This window comes from Tyto alba, unplaced genomic scaffold (genome assembly GCF_018691265.1).
Source record: "Tyto alba isolate M040663 unplaced genomic scaffold, T.alba_DEE_v4.0 Super-Scaffold_7, whole genome shotgun sequence".
Lineage (NCBI taxonomy): Eukaryota > Metazoa > Chordata > Aves > Strigiformes > Tytonidae > Tyto > Tyto alba.
In genome coordinates this window covers 37,664,906-37,687,074 of record NW_024881328.1, presented here as the reverse complement: position 1 = coordinate 37,687,074, position 22,169 = coordinate 37,664,906, and the positions used below count along the sequence as shown (strand labels likewise).

At 41.1% G+C, this 22,169-nt stretch overlaps 1 protein-coding gene across 6 annotated transcripts in view; it reads right to left on the bottom strand.

Annotated features, from left to right (window-relative positions):
- Positions 1 to 22,138, bottom strand: part of NCKAP1 (NCK associated protein 1) — a 77,416-nt gene extending 55,278 nt beyond the window's left edge. For 4 of the 6 annotated variants that reach the window (XM_042808515.1, XM_042808516.1, XM_042808517.1 and 1 more), the window contains exon 1: positions 6,862 to 7,079. In XM_042808515.1, coding sequence (XP_042664449.1) covers positions 6,862 to 6,969 — 108 coding nt within the window. In that variant the 5' untranslated portion in view covers positions 6,970 to 7,079. Of the gene's footprint in view, positions 1 to 6,261; positions 6,281 to 6,861; positions 7,080 to 16,315; positions 16,428 to 17,649; positions 17,835 to 18,482; positions 18,883 to 21,906 lie in introns of those variants that run through there. The other 2 variants (XM_042808519.1, XM_042808521.1) reach the window with 2 other exon arrangements.
- Positions 22,139 to 22,169: the final 31 nt, after the last annotated feature.

Sequence of the window (22,169 nt, the reverse complement as noted above, 5' to 3'; positions counted from 1 at the left end):
TAGATTCAAGCAGAATTGTATTGTTCCCATGATCCTGCCAGGATCTGTCATCAGAAGAAAGTCTCCAATTAACTAATTTTTAGACAGCCTCTACAGGCCTTGGACATACCCAAAATATGGCTCAAAATTATTATAAATTTAACAGCTACTGCACTTTTCATGCACTAAAGTTCAAAAGTTTTAAAGATAATGCACTTTCCTATTAATTCAAAATTACAATTAAAGGCGTTAAAAGTCAGATCACTGTTTCCTAGAGCTAAGGAAGATGTCTTCCCCACCATTATTCATTATTTGGTGTCTTGAACCCCAAAGTACATACTTTATTTTAAATCCTAATGTATCTCTACACAGAGATCCAATCCATTAAAATGTAAACTCATGTGAAATCAGAAGAAAAGGCTAGAAAGGACCTCAAGAAATTACCTACCCTACTCTCCTGTTCCAAAGCGGGATCAACTGTATCTATGCTGCCCCTGAAAGATGCCTGCCAAATCTTTACTTAGCTGTCTCCAACAGGCTACATTCAAAAACATTCTCACAGTCTTGTGCAATATTTAACCATCTTTTTCACTGGAAGGTTCCAAGATCTAAATGGAACATTTCTCGCTACAATTTAATCCACCACTTCAACTCTCTGGCCACACTGAATTGCACAAACTATTCCCCTTTTCTCTACAGCAGTCCTAAATACTTAAAAACTTGTACCACCTGTTAATTTACTTCAAAACAATCTTCCCATTTTCTTATTGGGTGAAATTTTCTGCACCACTAGTCTTTTACTACTCTGTTCTGGACTTTGTCTATTTTACCCATATCTTCCTTCAAAAGTGTGTCAAATCAGATACATTTCAGAAGAGTCTCAACATATGCCATATAGAGCAGGAGGATTACTGTTGTTGCCTTCAGACAACCTTGCTCACGTATTTATAAAACCTCACGTTCTCCCTGATTTCTTGCAGTGAAACTCAGTTGTATGATGTTTGCCCTGGCACGATCCTAACCTTTCCTGGTTATCTTCTGCAGACTTGTTATCTCATTACTTTTCTTTCTGTACTTCAAATTTCACTAGGCACAGAATAGCTTACAATCCAATACTTGCTCAGCCACCTCCAAGTTTGTTAGACCACACCTACAGTTTGTTAAACTCAAGCTAAGTTCCAATTAGGTTCTTCATTATTTCTGTAGCTCTCCCCAGTCTCCAACCTACAAATTTATTAAGCACACTGTATTCATCATCTAGCTTGTTAATGTGCAAAGAGTGACTGGAACCAGAGGTAAGACACACCCCAACGAGACCCTGCTGAACTGCAGCCTGACAATGAGATCTCTGTAGCTGTTCCCTAATATGGTTATCCATCTGCTTTCATCATTACAATTTCACCCAGACTGCACTTCCTTAGATTGTTCATGAGAACAATCAGATGAGGTTATGTCAGCAGCCTTGCTGAGGTCAATGTGCAACATATCTAGTAAGCTGCCCACACCAAAGTGACCTGTCACCTCACAGATGAAAGAAATACGCTTGGTTTGACATCACCTGTACGGTGATAAATTCACATTGTCCTCTTGTGTTTGTAGCACCTAAGTAAGCACTTGGTTCTATTAATCAAATATGGGACAGGTGAAACACAAAGGAAAAAAAATAACAAAAAGAAGTTTCACTGCCACCAAACTTCCCCTAAATGTAATTTACGAAGTAGCATCTTACTGGCAGAAAGCATGGCAATGGGAATGCCCCACCTATTCTGAATCTAAAATGGAAACTGTTAAGACTTTTTAGCTCTATCTCCTCTGCACACAATCTTACAAATCTCTTGCAACTAAAACTGGATTTGGTTTTGTGTCAACACGCGGTAGGGCAAACAAACAGTAGTTAAGGTGGGCAGGTAATTCATATTTGTAAACAAAAAAGCAATGCAAGATAATTCTGGGCATCTACACTTGATGCAAAACAATACATCCACCTGGATTTCTCTCCGTGGATTTTAGAAGGTATCATGGGATATTTTTATATTGTATTAGAAAGTATTATTATTTTTTTACAAGGTTAGTTCCTTTTCTGAGTTAAAAAAAAAAAATATATATATATATGATGCGGTATCATCAGTTTGTGTTTGCTTCCTGAGCAAAGGATTTTTTATTTTTTTTTTTTTTTATTGCCAGCACTGACTGTGAGTTTGTCTGAGGCTTCCTCTTCTTATCAGCCCGACAGCATCCTGAGCTATTCCTCCAAGATCACAGACACAAACAGACGGACATATACTGTCATCTTCACCTTTAAAGAACTGCTGACATCCACCAAGCACTGGAAGCAATACTGTCCCACCCTAAGACACTTCCTGATGATCTGAAGACATTATCTGTTCTCTCCAATACCAACCTTACAATTCAAAACTAGATTACTTGTGAGCCTTTCCTCTCACCTCAAAGCTCTGCATTCCAGCCCAGAGCTCAGTATCAAAAGCATGAGCTAATCTTACACCCTTCCAAACTTAGAGCTCTGCAGATTGGGAACTTCTCCGTGTTCTGACAGCCACCTAAAACCTCTCCTACTTTTTCCTGAAGAACCCCTCTGGTGCCTGAGCAAAACAGTACACTTTATTGACTGGTTCTAGTAATCAAACAATCATCTGGCTTTTACAAGTATCCCCTGCAATGATTAGGCTTTGCCAAGTCCTCTCCAGTCCAGTTTGGGAGCCTTTGGGATCTTTTTCTTCACCCCAATCTCACAAGCAGCATAAAAGGCTGGTGAAGTAAGATTTGACCTTTAGTCAGCCTTGGCTGATCTGGTCAACTTGTCGCTGTTTTACCACAGAAGATTTGATGCAGTCCTCCGCCTTTCCTCACAGCATATGCCTTCTCTTGCTACTCTTTTGAAAAGAATATGTATTTTAACTGCTGCAGAAGATAAAATAAATAGGGGGGGGGGGGAAGGGGGAGGAGAAGTACTGAGTCTTTAAAATGGCTAAAAAGTAACAACCTCAACACAAGTAAAAATCCAATATTCCCACTATTGCATCTTTGAAGAACTAACTGGCAATTAATCACTTGCTAAATGATTTCAAATCTGTCTTAATACTAAGCTATGTGGTGCTCACAATAGGATTGGGACCATGTTTTTCATTTGGAAAAGTAAAGATCAAATCAGCTAAGGCCCCCGCAAATATTTATTCTGTTCTTTATCTATGACTTCAGTTTGGTTATGCAGTTCATATCTAAGAATTGGTTTAAGATTCTCATTTTTCAGATACTATGTAATTATGAGAGTTGTGAAAGACAAAATAATTTGTTTTGTTAACAACATTTTAAGAAAAAGTTTTGGACACAAATGTAAAACCTGTACCATGAAGAACAACAGAGCATTGCTAGCAAAGCAATTAAAGCTAAAGAACAGACTCATCACATCTGAATAATATATATACTCTAAATAACTCAAAACCTTAACTTTTATCTCTAGCAGTTCTGTTGACAGTAGCACTGCTTTGACATTCATCAAAATCACACTCTCTTGATTTGCTCTTGGCTAGATCTATACTTTGGGTATTTTAAGATGAAACGTCTTATTGTAAATACTTCCTGGAATCCAAGGGCTTTATAAACAAACAAGGGACAGGCCCACAGAAAACAAGATTACTTCTCTGCCACCACTCTCGAACAATACACTAATTTGACAGTACTGTCAGCATTACACAAAGCTTACCAACACAGTCTGTCTGCTCTGAACAGCAACCACGAAATCCAAGCTTCACCTGAGCCAGGATGGCATGAGAAACACCCCTGCCGCCTTTGATTTATAGAGGTTTAGTTGTAGGCAAGTAATGACAGAAGACTTAAATGGAAAACAATAATACAATTGCTAGCCTTGATAACTGAGGATATATTCTTAAAAAATAGAAGCAACAAACCAGGAAAGAAACTGCAGTGGTGAGATTTCCAAGTTCAGGACTAATACTGGTCCCAGTACAAAAGATAGCTGGAAGTGTCAAACAAAGGGTCATCCTTCAAAATAACATCATCAAGAAAAAGCCCACCTCCATACAGATCAAATGTGTATTTTGTCTCATCATCCACTATTACCTCAGTAACTCCACTTCTCATATTTTACATGTCACTCTCAGGAGGCAAAACCCCCATGCATTCAGAAACTCTCTTAAAAAATAAACTTTACATTATTTCAGAAGACTATAACAGCACCTCATGTCAGTAAAGAATGAACAATTAACAACTGTTAGCACAACATCAAAACTGAAATTTATACAGGCAGATGAAGTATAAACACCAAGTTTCTAAATGCTTTTAACAACTTGTGCAATTCCTCAGGAAGTTAAATTCTCCTGCTTCGTTTCTAACAGTCGAGAAAATTCTTAATCCTTTCAAATCTCCACTCCCTAGACAGCATCTACTGCAATCTGTAAGGCAGCTATGAATACTTCAGCTCTCACTTCCTCTTATTAAAAAAAGTCTTAACCATTTCCTTTAACCGCAATACCACATATTGTGTGGTTATCTCTAGTAATTGGAGTTTCGACATCATCTTCAATGGAGGAAGCTATGAGAATCTTAAACAGCAGTTTTGGAATCGACTGTTTTCAGAGAGGCAGAGAGCATTTTAAAAAAAAAAAAAAAATGTTTCAAGCAGCCAGCTATGCTGCAGCTGGGCTGAAGAGAGATCCACAATAAAAACCAGTAATCAATCCGGAGACTTCAGGAGCTAACCATCAGAGCTAGCCAGGAATCTCTGTCAAGCAGTAGCGACTACAGCAGAAGAAAACAACTATGTACGTTACATCACAAATTACTACATGAATACACAGAGTTGTGTCGGGGACATCTCCAGATTTGCAAAACTATACGTCACACAATAAATCCAGCCATTTGGTCATGCCTCCTCTCTCCCCGCAGGCAAGACCAACACAATTTTGGACTCAGTTCATGGCATTTGCAGGAAAAACTGCTGTCACCTCCAGTGCTGACACTCCCCTACTGAGAACCTATCCACTTCCATCACTTCACTACCACGAGTAACGTAACGGCAGAAGCTACCACCATATGTGCAAACATGCTCAGGACTCTGCCATCTAAACATGCCAGCAGAAACGCGTCTGTAGGCACCGTACCGCTTCACATGAGTAAGTGTCCCCACATCAGAACAGTGGTAAGGAAAACAGAGTCCGCACTCACAATGGTTAAGACATAGCTGTATGACAAGATGAGGTTTAATTTCTCCTGTCTTGTTTCCTGCCTTCTCCCCCCCAAAGCACAGATATGCTCAGGCAAAATTCCCCCAGCCTATTTTTTCCCCTGGTAAGTTTCTCTCACAGCTTAACAAAAGCACACGCAAATGACTTCCCCCAGAATAGGGAAATCCTGGTTTGTGTTAAAAGCATGATTATATTGTTACAATTATTAAGCTGAAGCAATTTTCCAATGTACAAAACTGCAAGCTAAAAGGAACCTCACTTCTATTTCTGAAAGATAGGAATTCGCAATAAGTTAGTTAGACTGCTTTCTTTATGTCAGTGAATATTTGTAGAAACACTCAAGTGCACATCAACTACTGACATTGCTTTGGATCAGCACTGACTTCTGAATACTTCATTCATTCCTTTTTTTTTTTTTTTTTTTTTTTCTTGGATACACGACCTTAACTAGAATCAACATTGTACTTCGTATAACCAAGTAGCCCTTACTACTTTTGGAGTATGTGTCTCCCACATGAGCAAACCAATTTGACAAGACACATCCTTTAGCTAATATCTGTTAGGCAGGATCACTCCTGACAGAAACCCGGGTTCAGAAGTTTAGAGCGATCAAGTATGCACCTAAAACTCTCCAACTTCCTCTGCTATTGCTGTAGTGCAGGCCAGCTGAACCCAGCACACAAATGGCACAGAAATTTTAACATGCTAAAACCTGCAAAGGTGTACTTGTTACTTGAATGTAATAGCTAGTATTTTCTTTGAAACAAGAGAAACTTCTTAGAAATAACAGCGTGCAAGGCAAAGCAATACAATCCTAACTAATAATCATTACTGGAAGTGGACTGAGCAGCCGCATGCGTTCAGACAGCGCATCGCGTGTTAAGGAAATTAAGCTGGCAGGGACACACGAAGCACCGGGGCAGGGGATGGCCGTGAACTGCCTTCTTCCCTCTCGGAAAGCACAAGGGTTTCCTCCAGAAGCGAAATGAGCCCCGCACGGAGGCGTAACCGCGTCCTTTCCGTCAACACCGAGACCTGGCAGCTTCCCGCACCGCCTCACCTATGCGAGCACCGATTTCGTTCCTTTCGGGCGGGCGGGGAGCCGCTCCGCCACCCACGCCAGCTTCCAACATCTGCTCCATCTCACGCCGGGGGCTGCTAAGCAACCGCGCGCCTCGAACTTATTGAAATTAAAACTTACTAATTTTACCCCGGCCCCCTTCCCTCCGGCAGCGCGACAGGTTCCGCAGCTCGGCGTGGGAAAGCCCGGCCCGAGCGGCCCACTCGCGGCTCCCGTGACTCACGCACGGCGGGGCGGCAGCGCCCGCGGGCGGCACCGGGGGCCAAGCCGGGCCTGCAGGCCCCCGCGGCCGCCGCGCAGCACCCGCCCTCCCGGCAGCGAGGCGGCGGCGGCCGCCCGGGCAGCCCCGGCCCCCCCCCTCCCCCGCACCGCCCCGGGGCCCGCACCTAGGCCCGCCGCCTCCCCGCCCCGCTCCCTCGGGCCCCGCAGCTAGGCCGCAAACCGCGCAGGCGGGGCGACCGGGGCCCGGGCGAGCCGACGGCTGCGGGAGGGGATGGCGGCGGCGGCGGCGGCGGCGGCGGGGCGGTTCCTCCCCCCCCCCCCCGCTCCTCCCGCCTGCCCCGCCGGGGGCCCCCGCACCTTCTTGATGTTGTAGAGCCGGGTGAGCATGCCGACGCCCCGGTCGTTCAGGATGGTGAGCTTCTCCGCCAGCTTCTGCTGGCTCGGCTGCAGCACCGACCGCGACATCCTGCCCCGTTAGGCGGCCCGGGCCCTGCCGCTCGCAGCCCCGCCGTGGCGCGGCCGCCGGCCCGGCGCTACTGCTGCCTCCTCTTCCTCCTCCTCTTCCTCCCCCCCCCCCCGCGCCGCCGCCGCCGGCCTCGCTCGCTGCTGCCTCCGCGGGGAGTGGCCACGGCGGCGCGGCGCGGGTCACGTGGATCGGCTCTCGGGCGCCCCCTGCGGGCGGGCTCGGGGCGCCCCGACCCCGCAGGGGCGGGGCCGGTGTGAGGGCGGCGGCCCCCTCACAGCCGCACCCCCAAAAAACGTAGGTGGAGGGGGGGCTCGCCGGCTGCTCTCTGTGGCTGTTCCTCCTAACAGCAGACCCCTCAGGCAGAATCCGTAGGTGTACCTCAAAACCATGAAGAACATTAATTTTTCTTCAAGGATTTTAACAAAACCCTTTTTTTTTTTTTTTTATTTGATGGGCTGAAATCAAAACCTGAAGCTCAGAAAAGTGTACGCTGGCATAACTGTCACCGGCGGTGACCCCAACTTTCCCCAGGGCCACAGCTGGGACGGGGCCCGGGGGAACCCCGGCGCCGCCCGGAGCGGGGCCAGCGAACCCCCCGCCACTCACAAGGCGCTCCCCACGCCCCTGAGCTCCAGGCCCACCTACAGCTAATTCAGAGAAATAATATTTCGCCAATTAGATGAGTCATATCGCTGCTATTTTATTTTTTTTTTTTTTCCCTTGAAGCCCCGGGAAATAAACGCATATTTTTTTAAGGAATAGGGAGATTTCCAAGCTGTGGATGTCAGCGAGGGCTTCCACCAGCGCTCTCCCTCCCTGCAGCCGGTCACTGAGGCAGCCCGTGGCTCCCCAGTCTACTTAATGGGAGATGGGCTTAAGAATTAACCTTCTCATCTCATTTTTTTTTTTTTTTATATAATGGCAACACCATCTGTGCCTTTTCCGCATATTAGTATTTCTGTTTAATTTTCAGTTTGCATTTTCACATTAGAAATCAGAATCAGACAATCTCAGCCTCAGCGGTTTTAAAGTAATAGATTTCAAAAAGCATAGAAATGAACATAAGAAGCACAAATGTAATTAAATTCTTTCTGACCTCCTTCTTCACTTTAGCAGTTACAAGATAATTTATGATTCAGAATGAAAATGGGAAGCGAGAACTTGGAGTTCCAATCTTAGGTCTGCTATTGACTCATTCTTTGGCCTTTATCAAATGATTTTCTGCCTCAGCTTTTTGTCCAAGAGTCGGGAATACCTAGCAACAATGTTGTAATGATTAATTAGGTAAGACCCAACCTTTCATTAGGGAAGCCTATGGAAAATATCAGAAACATTCAAATCGGTATTTAAATTTGTAAACCATAAAATGCTATGCGATTTCAAAGTACTTAATAAATAATATCTGTAGTAATATTTTTACAGAAAGCATCTTCCTTCCACTATTATTTTTTTTTAAATACCAAACATTTCTAGTTGCAATGAAGATGTTTCCCATGTAATTGCCCTGCAAAATAAGAACGAATACTACTGCTGAGGGCAATTTTTTTGTTTCTCATCTACAGCTAAAACACCAGCAGCCAATTTTTAATTCCATACTCAATTCTTTTTCAGCCATATTGAGTCTTCTGGAAGTTTCAAACATTAACAATCACAGAATTTGTAATTTATATATAAGCAAGCAAGTGGCATGATAGCAACTTCGTGAGAGTTCGTTGGGAGATTTTGGGTGTCATACTGCATCATTTAACATCTAATATCCCCATCTTTCTTGCTCTGGAATTAGTAGAAAACTACAGATTACAATGGAGTCAAAGTCACTTTATTTTGGTAAGTTTGTGTTTACAGAGCTTGCTGGAGAACTTTCAAGCTCTCTGTAACTACTAATGTAGTTTTCAACATGAAAGCACTCGCAGTCGCTCTCCACACTGCACAGGTAGCAGGCTGAGGCACAGAGGGGAAAAATGATTGACTCTCTCCTTTGTAGTAATGGCAGAGTAGCCTGTTTTTAAACTCCTACACTATTCATGAAGATGTTTACAAGGTCCTATTATAAGGAGCACCTCTGGTTGCTACAGTTTTTTTAATGCAAATGCTGCTGAGCTAGCTGCATTTCTTGAAAACATTCTGAATATTGGAATAGGGAAGGGATTCAATATCCGTAAACAAGAATTTGTGATACAAGGAATTTTTACTACGATTCAGCCATACAGACCTAATACTAAATAGGTTATTGGAATTATCACTCTAACATGGATAGTCACAGACTTTTATCAATATTCTTCCAACATGCAAGCAGATACATGAAAGTGAAATACAATCTCCCCTTTAAGCAGAGCCTGACAAAGTAGACCAGATATTTTCAAGTACAGTGTGTCCCTTACCACCCTCCACAAAATGAGGGTTTTTTCAGCAAAAGTATCTGCGAGGTGTCAAGACCTGATTAGGAAAAGAAGGTGTACCATATCTCAACTCCAAGATCGACATGAAAGGCGAGTTCAAAACTCAGTGACAGTAGATGTCACTGCCCACGCAGACACAAGATGCCGCTGATCACGTAATTGGCAGCATCTTGCTAATCCGAGTGTCAGGACTGGTGTCAAGTTTGGAACTACAAAGCATGCATTTTTTTTCCTCTTGCTTTTAAGCACTTACTGCTTATTAGAAGTATCGATGGAAGATATAGTATAGCTGAAAAGTTAGGTGTCATGGAAAGCACATCCAAAAAACTAGGAAATTTCTGCTATATATGAACGGAGAAGTCACAAAAACAGAAAACATGTCACAGAGATCAAACTTGGTTAATGTGAACACGTGTACTTAAGCAGTCAACAGTTCTGTCATAACTTTTAATGTCGGCAGGGTAAAGCCAATGCCGTCATACTACTTTTGCTGCAATTTTATGTAGAAATGGCAGGAATATGTACAGGTTTTCATCAGGAAGATTTACTGCACATTAGATTATAAAAACGTCTGCACTGTACAATCTGGGTTCACCAGTCTAGCAGCAAGCACAACAATAAAGTAGAAATACAAGCTTTGTCAGTAACAGCATAGCTCTTACAGGTGTGGCAAAATTAAATGAAGGGAAGAATAAGGCTAACTATTATTTTTAAAACACACAACTACTATTTGCTTCATGATTTATTAATGATTAACATTTAAACAGCGTTCTAAATTTATTCCAAAAGTACGAGTTTAAGGCAAGTTTCAAGCAGCACTTCAGATCAGGCTTGAGCTCTGCTCTGGTCCTTTTAAAGTCAACTTCCTGTTCACTTCAAGGTTTAATTCTACTATTCATTATGGGGCTTTCAGACAGTAATGAACATTTTCTTTGAGAAGCTTCAAAAGAATAATCACCAAGTAGCTCCATATATATATTGAGTCTACCTGGTCTTCAATGAAGCATGTAGATGCTGTCTGTACTTTCCTAGTATTGCTACTTTAAAACATGTATTGGACAATTTAGTACTGCAGAGTAGGCTGTATTGCCACCTAAGTCTTTGCTACACGTCTAACATTTCTGTCTGCCTTTTTTTTTTTTTTTCTTGGTTTAACTTCCTCTAATTTGGGGACTATTTAAACCTCCATGACTGGGAGTTTCAGTGAAATGGCAGCCATCAGGAGCTGCACTTCCGACAAGTCATCCAGTACATGTCACTGCATGATTTCTGCCCATCTGGCCAACAGAAGCCAAGAAGCAATTTTAACAGACTCATTTTGTTCAATATTTCCTTTTCCGGTAGAAACAATTCAAAACACAAAGCCAAACTGTTATTTGAATCAACCAGAACTTTTAAATGGTCATCATCATCATAATCCCAAATATTTGGGTCATGTCATAGTATTTATTTGTTGATAAGACATAACTATTTATTACATTGTTAAGTTTGCATGTAAAGGCACACAAGCTGATAACTTTACCATACAAAGGGTATACCACTGTTTAGATCACCTATAAAAATAATAAATAGCACTGAACAAACAGTTGACTTTATCAGACAGACTCCTAATCTTCTCAAAGGACCTATCATCCCCACTAAACCAAGCTGACAGATTCATTATATTTTAATCTATCATTTTCTTGATGAATCCAAACTTTTTTTCGTTATTTAACCTCTCACGAAGCCCACATGTCTGCAATTTCCCATGTTTTCCTTTTTTTTTTTTTTCCCTCTCTTTAAAGGTATTTGGGCATTATTTTAATCTATTCTCTCGTTAACATGCAAGCTCATATGTGTGCCAGCTCCCTGTTCAACTCTGGGCACGTCTAAGCCCTTCTAGCCGAGGTTGCGTACAACATACAGCAGTCACTCAGAGACACCAGGCCTGTGAACTTAAAAGAAAATAACATGAACATTGGATAGGGAAGACATAAAAGAAGTGTGCAAAGCCAGTTTGAAACAGATGATGAATACTATAGCAGCTAGTCTCTCATGGGCTGCAGAAACCTCCCAGTTTAAGAATGCATGAGCTCTTCTGCTCATACTGGAGGGACAAGTACGATGAGCCTGTTCCAGAACTTCTAGTCCAACACTATGCGAATGAGCCTTAATCAGTAGAGAAGCAGGTTGTTATCAACATTTGAGAGCTAGCTTTCTCACTGTGCCCCTGGTTCGTGACTAACCAGTGATGCTTAACTGGCAAATTAAATGTCAGCCTGGTGACTGTGGAAGTTTGTGACAGCAGGAAGAAAAATGGTTATGTGCGAGCTACCAGCATGGCTAAACAGAACGAGCTTAGAAAGTATTAGTGGGCGGAGATTTGGCTTGTTTTGACCTGAAGCACTGATTACTTTTAGAACAGAGGTGGAATCAAAATGGTAGGTTAGATCCAATTGTGTAGTTTCAGAGTTAGAATTACAGTTAAGTCCTGCAGAAACCACTGAGCAAATGGATTAAAGAGGTGTTTGTTTTGTTCGTTTTTTTTGTTTTTTTTTTTTTTTTTTGGGGGGGGGGGTTGGCTATCAAACAAAGCTTAAAAGGGCTGTCAGAATGAGTCACCTAACTAAATTAAGGTCTTGAACTGATATGGGTGTAGACCTTAAGTTAGGTTTCTAGGCAGGAGTTACATCATCAGCTTTAAAAACATCCTGATAAATACTGAAACCAGAAAGGGCTCTGGATTTGGAGCCCACCTATATTAGAAAGGGCATTTTATTTGCAGTTTCCTTACTGCCTGAAGAGCCAAGAAGAACCAACAGTGATCTCCAAGACGTCTGTGAGGCCACTAAATAGAGGCAGAATGCCTAATAGACTTACAAATCTTTATTATAAAGATGAGGTAGCCTATGCTAACTGCCCACTGACCAGAATAAATCACAAGCGATCACTTCGCAAGGAGTGATCTCTGTCCTCTTTGAAACTGGGATATGGTCAGGAAGCTGTGTGTTGACATGATGGAATACAGATGCCAGCTAGTTAAACAGGACCCATCAAGATGGTCCCACATTTTTCAGTGTCTTTGCCAGGCACGTACCAGCTCACGCGCTCTGACCTACTTTCTTTAGCTCCTTCTGTCCTAGTTAAATGGGGCAGCACCAGGGACTAATATGTGGCTACGGCTATACAAGTACAAAAATATCTTCTTAGAGGTTCCTTTGTCTCCTCCCTTCCACTCGCTTTCTCTCGTGAGAGTCCAGGGGAATAGCACACACCTCTTTAAATACAATAGATTTTACAGTCCATCCAGTAAAGGCTAAGAAGTAAGCCCTCTGCCTTAAACTTGCCCTACGTTTAGGGGGAGGAAAAATTTAGCCAAGGAACACCCAAAGAATGAAGGGTTTTCCCTCCACTGTTTACCAGTCAGTGGGGATCCTGAATACTGATTATAGTAAAAATCTAGTCAAAATGTTCCCTTTTAAAAGTTTGTTTACATATGACAGTCCAACTGTAGATTTTTACAGATAAAATGTGTGGAGAAAGATGCCACAAGCATCACCCAAACTGTCACACCCGTAAGTTTGAAAAACTACTACAGTTATCTTCACATTTCCATCTGTAATGTTTTCTCTATTTGACAAAGAAATATGAATTGTTTGAGGGTACAAAAAACCGTTAACAGTTGTTTCACACAGCACATAAATATACAACTTAAACCAGAAATGGAAATAATACTGTGATAGATATGACAAAAGTCCATCTCTGGTATGCAGTGTGAATCCCTATGTGTGGAGAAGGGTAGCAGAACAGGATAAGGCTGTGAACACTGAGGAATGCTCACACTTCAAATAACTGCAGCTCAGAACTAAAGTTCAGTAGTTATTCAGATTGCTACAATAAAAATTATATGTGGTCATCACTTCAAATTTACATCACTTCAAAGAAGAGACAGGATGACTCTACATCTTAACATTTGCTGTTCAAATAGCCTCTTTTGTTGAGCTCTCTGAAACCGATGCAGAAAATTTCGTTTATGTGGAAACCAACTATGGTAACTTTACTACAAAGAGAAGTACTTCTAAAGTCCTTATTTCCTAATGATTTGTTCTCTATGGAAACACTGCATGATTGCCATCACTGAAGTAGAGAACTAGATATCAAAGAATTTGCTTCTATAGATTAGTGGAACAACTAATAGTTTGTGTATTTTTAAAGAGTTTTTCAATTTAAGTCATACTTTTAAGAGTTATAAAGCAGAACGTGAAATAATACAAACACAATTTTAAGGATGTCTAAAAGGTGATAAAATCTTTGATTCTAAGATATATACCAATTATTCATAGTGAATCTCCTTAGATAGATTAGTTCTACTGCATTCAGGGCTTTTCACATATATTTCTTCTTTGGTGATAAAATTTTCAAGTTTTTTGTTGTTGTAGTGTTTGGGGGTTTTAATTTTTTTTTTTTTTTTTTTAAAAGGATGTTCCCCTAAATACCTTTTAACATGTTTGAAAAAAGTTTGGCTTATATGTATAACTCATTACACATATATCTTCAAGGGTTGGGCTTTGGTTTTGTTTTACCTGCAATATTTTGTGACATTGATAAAGAAATTGTTAATAATTTAGCATGTGCTGCTCACAAAAAATAACCATCTCTAATCCAGGAAAATCTCTTCCCTTCATAGGTAGAGCTCATGTCAGAAATAGTCTCTTGTTCAACTTGCTGAATTATGTTCCAGAGACAAGGGATGCCATTAGCAAAGTAGCATCAGAAATTTCATCCGTTTGAATTAATGAAGCTCATTGTTTAGGCTTGGACAGAAAACAGCTATTTCATTTTACACAAAATTGTGAAGATTTAAAACTAAGGTGAAGCCAAGAATGCTTAGTGCTGCTCACAAAAAGTCGTTAACTGGTAGTCTAAATACTAATCAGTCTATTTGTTAGGGCATTTGTCCTGACAATCAAACTTGAATGAATATCTTTCAAGGACAGTGTTATTCAGAAAGCTTTTGGTGATTTTTAAAGTGTGGTTAAAACACATGGGGAGAAAAGGAAGGAAGGGAAATGCCAGTCATGACTTGTTTTGATGAGATAGTCCCAAAGGTAAGAAATCTTCCTAATTAAGATGTTATCAAAGTAGTATATTAATTACATCAAATGTATTCAATATTGACTTCCAAATTTGTAATTTTCTACCATTAGTCTAAGTCTAAAGGAATTGCATATTTTTCATAAAGTGAATCGGAAATCATTACTACATCATCTTGAACTTCAGTTATGGTCTACATGTCTACATGCAAAAATGAATTCCACATAAAAATAATCAAATAACTAATCAATTATTTGAATAAGCAAACAGAATGAAAGCTTTTGGCTACTTTAAAAGTAATGATTAAATAAGATAAAGTTAGGAGTAACTTTTGAGCTGAAGCAAAATGATTCTGTACTTTACTGAAATACTCAAAGAGAAGACATAGTTTAAGACCCTGACCTTTCAGTCTGTCTGCTTATTGAAGAATAAAAGAAAAATATTAAACACTAAGAGACAGTTTAGGTCAATCTGGGTCATTCTTTGACTCTGTAGCATACCCAAAATGATTAGTTTTTTCTGAGTGTATGTGTGCGTATGCGTATATTTCTCGATGTCACCTCTTTTTCTAGAAATGTCCTTCCTTTAAGTTATCAGTTTTATTCTTGGTTTTGAAGCCCTGGTTTTCAAATACTTTCAGCTATCCCCCAAATATTGATAGATACATCCATCTCAGTCCTCACAGCAAAAATAAATCCTAGCAGTATTGCTTGCTTTGCTGACATGTGCAATATCACATTACAAACTTATCCCATCCACACTATTGACTAGCAATGCTTTACTCTGTCACCTGCAATTTGTATTCTCTTACAGTTCACAGATAAAATCCCTGAACCCAGAAGCTGTATGTAATCAAAATTTGAAGTGATTTTATGGAATTTTTAAACTTTATAATGCTATGCTTACTCATTTTTATTATTCACTTGACCAGAAAGAAAATAAAAACGTAAGAACTTGGTCAGACCACAAGCCCATTCAGCTCAGTATCCTGTCTCTATCCTGTGGCCAAAGAATGGAGGCCTGAGGAAGTGTGTGAGGACAAGCACGTATCACTGCTTCTGCAGAATATACTCCCAGACTCCAACAGTTTGTGGCTCAGGGACTTTATGAGCCTGAGACACTGTCTTGCATTTAATACCTGTTGATCTCCTCTATGAATGTGTCCTTTGCCTTCTGAATCCATGCAAGCTTTTAGGATTCCATAGCAAAGATTCAGTTTAACTGTGTTCTCTAGGACAGGACAGAATTTTGAAGAAATAACACAGGCCAGCAGCTGCCTGAATATATTTGTACTTTTAGACAGAAATAAAAATTAGATCTCTCCTTGTTAGTGGGATGGAAGTTACTAGAAACATCTGGGCTGGATGGATCAAGCTATAGACATACAATGAGATAGGGCACAGATAGCTTAATTTTCCTTCTCTGCCTGTGAGGAACTTCTTCCCACACACAGGCCCGCAAGCACAACACAATATTAGCAATATGCTAAGGCAAGAAAAGGGCATGCAGAGGAACTGTATTCTCAAATTATTTTTTTTTGCAGGGAGATGCTATGCTTATGCATGTTCCACTTCACCTTAACCCCTACTTACAGAAGGCATCTCTTCATGGTAAACAGTAAGAATAGGTCCTACTTCCTTGTCTGACTAAGCTAATCTAAAAAATAATTCTCCTACTGCATTCGGCTTATGATCCTGACTAGAAGCTATAATGGTTTCCTTCTTGAATTCTGTGAAGCTAGAAAAACTTGCTATGGTACAAATTGTAACATTAATATCTTATTGTATTTTATTATTTCTGTGGAAGCTACACATAAGCAAAAGCTACACATCAGATGCAGATACAAGAAATCAGAAAGAAATTTTGATTTTACCTTCTTTTATTTTAATTTTCCAGGCTGTAGGCTTGGTCTTTGTTGCAGCAGAAACTTTTGGGAACTCTTGTTCTAAAGTAGCTCTCATCTCTGAATGACCACTGAAATAAACCTGTAGAGAAACAGGAAGGTTGGGAGGTAGATTATCTGCATTTATGCAGAAGTAGGCTGCTAGAAGCTGAAGTGCAGAAGGGAGATTGCTCTTTTGTGTGGTCTGATAAAAAATCATGAGTAGTCGTAATGGGCAGCCACTGGAAAATTCTAAGTTTACCTTTTACTTCACCCCTGCCCCCTAAAATGGGGAAAGAAAACCATGCTTCAGGTTTCAAAGGACTTGAAAACATTACAGCACCTCACCTATTTTAACATAATTTCTCTTGAAAAGCTCAGATTTTCTCTTCTCTTTTTTGAAGGTCCTGATGTTTACAGTCTCTTTTCAGGCCCTACTGCCAAGTTAACTTCTCTTAAGTCACATTTCCTGAAGCAAAGGTACTGTTAAAATGAAATAACACACAAATGGTAGAGAACAACGGCCTTGGTGACTGATGATCTGTGCTAAGTGTACAGCTAACCATCACTCCTTTGCAGAGCACCTAGCCTGAATGGAAGGTGTATGCGTACGTTTCTGTTATAACACATCACATTTTTGTAGTCTCCTAATAGACTGTTACTTTCCCTGATTAACTTTCTCTGTGTCTCTACTACTGAGATGATACACCTGGTTTTACACCAAGGTTCACGAACACGTGACCCTCCCTCCCTCCCTCCCTTCCTTCCTTCTATCTTTGCTTACACTTGACTGGACTAAAGCAAGTCAAAGTGCTCCTGGAGAAGCCTAAGTGCAAATGGAAGTGGAATTTAGATCCTACTTACGTAACACAAATGTGAGTGGTGCCAGATCTTCTTCACACCAACGGGTCCCCAGGGGTACTCCCTATGGCTATTCAACATCTCAGCTTTGCATTCTACCCTATTCCTCAGTGATCATTATTCAGTATAATCTGTGACACACCATAAAAATACACATCTTTAGATCAATGAATCAGCCTGCTCATTTGCATGGATTGCTCACAAAATGTGGTGAGAGCAGAGAGGAATGCCCTGCTAAGTGTTTATAGGGCCATGCCTTTGGTTATGGGCATGGCTTTGCTTCTGGGGGAATTTCCCTGCAGCAATATGAGGAGATATGCCAGTGGAAACACCACTGGTTCAGGGTACCTTTATAAGAACCAGCAAACAATGCTGCCTGATATAAATAAATAAAATAAAGAGAAGCTGCCTACCCTTCAGGCCAGAGATAGAAGATAATGTTTGGAGGAGGTCCACAGACTTACCAATATTATTAGGAGCAACCACTGGGCCTCTGATTGTTCACTGTCTCATGCAGTATGGACCGGGCTTTTATATGCACATTGTCAGTCAGTCGTATCACCAACTCAGTCTCCCAGGCTACAGACTCAAAGACTTGAGAAACCGGCTCTATCTCCAGGCTGGATGAAGATGCATCCTCTGCTCCTACCTGAAGAAGCACTACATCAGGAAAGCTGGTCAAGAATGATGTGGCACACATGAGAAGCATAGCTTTATTGGATGTTTTGATTTGCATGATAAAGGGGTATAGGAAGAGAGGATATCTAAATGTGTGCTTAGGATATACACTACCCCTTACAATGGGAAGCCCTCTGCAGCAGTAAATAAGCACCACAGTTATGTGGAAACAAAGCACAAAAAAAAAAAATTCAAGCTGACTCACACCATCTCTGGCCTTGCCCATTCCCACTCACAAGGAACCACACATTGTTCAGCCAATAGGGTCTAGCGCTTCTAACGTGTTACAAACTGGCAGAGACAGAAATCCTGGAAGCAAGCTAACACCTTACACTGAAGCTTGGCTCGCTACCAACCAGGTCACAGTGTGTGTGACTGCAGCAGTATGTGTAGGAATGGCCTGTCAGCTTTTTGTTTTGTTAACTTTCTGTCCACAGCTTCAGCATGGTCCCGCTTCCTATAACTTTCCCCATTTGGACTGTCTACTAGGGCAACACTTTTTAAATGCCTTATACTTAACAATCTGCCCCTACCTTCACCCCTTCTTACTGTCATCCTAGAAGAAAACAACCCTACAATAATTGGCAAACTAACAGTTTCTTAGGCCTGTATGGCTCACCTCAGTGATGCAGTCATCTCAGTGCACAAAAATGAGAATCCTGGAAGACTTTTCACTCTTCACTATATTCTGTTCCAGAAAAGGGCTTGGTACAAATTCCTTCTTCCCCATAAAATGACATTTCAAGGTTTTTGTCTACACTTCAGTAGCTGTTTAAAGTCTTATGTTTCACTTCCCAGTCAGGATCTCACTCAAGATAGATTTTCCAGGCGTGTTACTGAACACCAGGTCAGAAGAGGTAGTATCTGCATCCTCATTCGGGATATAGGACAAAGGTACACAACCAGTCTCGAGAAAAGGACAAGTCATTCTCCATTAATCTCACTCTCACTTTGCTGGGACTCTAGTTTTCTTCCAGAATATTATCTCCATGCCTAGTAGATGCAGACAAGTCTAAAGGCTGGAAAACAAACGGATGAGAACAAATGAGTGGTTGCCTCTTAGCCAGAGCTTCTCTACATGAGGGAAATGGCATGAAGCACAAACATGTGCCAAAGCAAACCCCTCTGAAGGCAAACGTGATTTTTCCCTCTAGCATGTCATGCTCCAGCCACCCTCCCATATACCATCTTGCCATGTTGCTTATGGTGTGAATGACCCTGAGCTTGTGCCTCCAAACCGCTCGCTTCTTCGGAAATAGGAAAGACAGCAGAAGTAGGCATCGTGTCTTGACAACTTTGCAAAGCTGAAACTAAGACTCAGCGTCAGGTAAGGGCCTCCACGCTGTGTGGGGCACACCATTCTGGAGGGCGTGAGGCAGGCAAGTCCCTGCTGGAAGTGTGTCTACTCACATTGACACAAATGGTGGCGAAATAGTTACTATGCCAGGGGGCTACTCCCACTCAAGTCAGTATGGACAGAAGGTGCCTGTCCCAAGGGGATCAAGTACCACGGAGTGCTTTGATGAGAGTCTAACATATATGGTGCAATTGAAGCTTTCAGCTATTCTTTGCACTTGTTTTAAACGTGAGTATGGTCATCCCCAAATCGCACAATGCACTTCAGAAAAAGCTTATTAGAACTTTATACAGTAGCATTATTATTTCCCTTTCCCTATTTTAAATACCTCCTGATGCATTCGACGGTCACGCTTTCCTTTCTCATCACCGCACTACACTCATGATTCACAGTTATCCTGTGACCAACTGGTGCACGCAGTTATTTTCAAGTAACAAATGTACAGTCTGAAGCAGAGGCTTATATTATTAATTAGATATTAGCTGATTTTGATTTTTGCCCCTTACTCCTCAAAGTCATCTGGTTATTTCAGTTTGAAATGTGAAGTAATTAGTGCACTAATTAGGGTTTGATTCTCTGCTTCAGTTAAATTCCTGACATGAGCAATCAACTCAATTTTTAGTGCATTATACAGCTCAGTTCAACCCTCTAACATATCTATCCTTCAGAGTGCAAGGCTGGTTTCTCAAAGTCAGCTGTCTGGAACGCCTGCTTATAATTTCTCTGATAAAAGCTAGCTCTTTTACACTGATAAGTACAGGCAGTACCCAGACCAAAATGAATACTGGAAAGAATAATGGAATACAACAGGGAGATGACGTATCATCATATGAGCTTTCTGAATATGTAGAAGCTGCTTTCTGTAATAATTAGTATCTATGTTAAGTATTTCTTAGTTTATACTCACTAGAACAGGTTCTACTAAATTTCTTGAGAAACAAAACATAATAACCATGAACTTAAAAATTACTTTAAATTCTACTGCATTTGCATTGGCAGGTAGCTTATTTAAAACACGAAAATCCAGCAAGATCAAAAACACATTAAACCAACGAAGCGGAGGCAGCATCCAACTCCTGCCATATCTTTAGAGAAGACAGCAAAGCATGCAAGAAGACGTGTTTATCTGTGATCTGAGATCCCAATTTTAAACTCCAATATCAAGATGATCTTCTATCTTGCAACAGAAAGTACAAACAACTTGACAACAGCATGTAAATGCCAGCATCACAAAAAATACTGTATATGAATATTCGGGCTAGATCTAATGCTTATATTACGGACACACTAATTAAATAAGAACATACTTATTCTGCATATAAACCTCTGCAGAATATTCGGATTTCAGCAAGACACAGATTTTATGTCCAGTAGTGACCCCTGGTGTTTAGTGTAGTTATAACAACGACAAACATTCCGAGCATCAAATGAATCGATTATTTTGGTATCAGCTGCCTTTCTGTGACCACACATCTTGCAAACTCTTCCTCAGAGGTTATGGAGTAACATGTAGCTGTATTATTAACTGTAAGTACCCTACAGATCCATCACAGCTTATTCTTGCACAGCATGGCCCATGATTGTACCAGGCAGAAGGTGGTCACAAACCACATCCTACAGCCTTTCTACTCTAATGGCAAGCTTCTGGGTCTGGACTGCAAGCAAAATTGGCTCAGGCCTTGCCATTCTCTTGACACATGAGGCTCTCCTGTGTTCCCACAGGATACCCTACTGTTCCTGGTCTTTCACAGGGGCAGCTGTAGCAAGCCAATGCAGGTTAAAAAACAGCCATGAGAAATACTGTGAAATACTGTGCAATTGCTGGCTTAACCCACAGACATAAAGCTCTCCATTGCCGCAGTCTGATCAATTGCATCAAAATTGTCAATTAGACTTTAACAAAAATGAATGAATCAACTTCTACATCATTATTCTTTTAGGTTAACTGCAATGAGCTACAGTCCACTTCTGGAGAGGGTACCGAACACACATCTACCATGTAGAAGGTTATAAGACCTCCTATTTGTCTTTAAAATTTAATCTTTGCTGCAGGAAGCTATTGCTGAGAATTACATTTGGTCCTGGAGCCTACTGTTTGGGACCTTTGTTGCCTTGATCTCTGATCCAGCTGAGGTCTCTGTTCTGTTCCTCTCCCTGCCCCAAGCACCTTCCTTAATATTACCTCTTAGACATCTGCTTTTCCAGACAGTGTCTGGGGTACTCTGCCTTTTTCAGATGAACTTGATTTTACCTCTAATTCCTGTCAGAAGATTGCCTTTGGCATTCCTAGAAATCACTTATGCTCTTGCACTTCCTAACACCGTTCTCTGCTTCCTGAATTGACAAGGCATCTGCAGGCCTCTCTACATGGAGCCAAACGGCCTGGCTAAGTACTGCATTCTAGGGAACTATCAGAAGGACCTTTTCAGCCATATCCTGCCAGCATAAGTTTGAGAAACATTATAGTATCAGAGGGGAAGTACTGGAGTAACACATCCTTACTCTACAAACAGGCATGGAGAATTGTTAAAAAAAAATTATTTCTGGCACAATTTATGTTAACAGTATTACCCTTTAGCTTCAAAAACAAAAATTTCACACGCTAGCTTAGCAACACTATAGATAGTACTCTACAGAGAATACATGGGCATTAAGCCGTGTGGGATCCAGGGAAAACCAACCTCACCTTGTATCCCTCTTCTTCCTACTTGGCCTTTTCCGTAAACAGAAGCAGGTGATTTCATTTAGCCTTTGGTCTCTAGCCCACTGGCTCAGGGGGGTGGGGAATAAATTAAGTATTTAAACCTAGTATTTTCCCTTTAACAGTTTACACTTTTTTCCCACGAAGCAAGTCCCAATTACGGTCAGGCAGGTGCTGCTGCACAACTTGTTTTTCAAAACAGGAGCACTCAAAAAATAAACGGGCATTTTCAATCAGAAGGCTACATT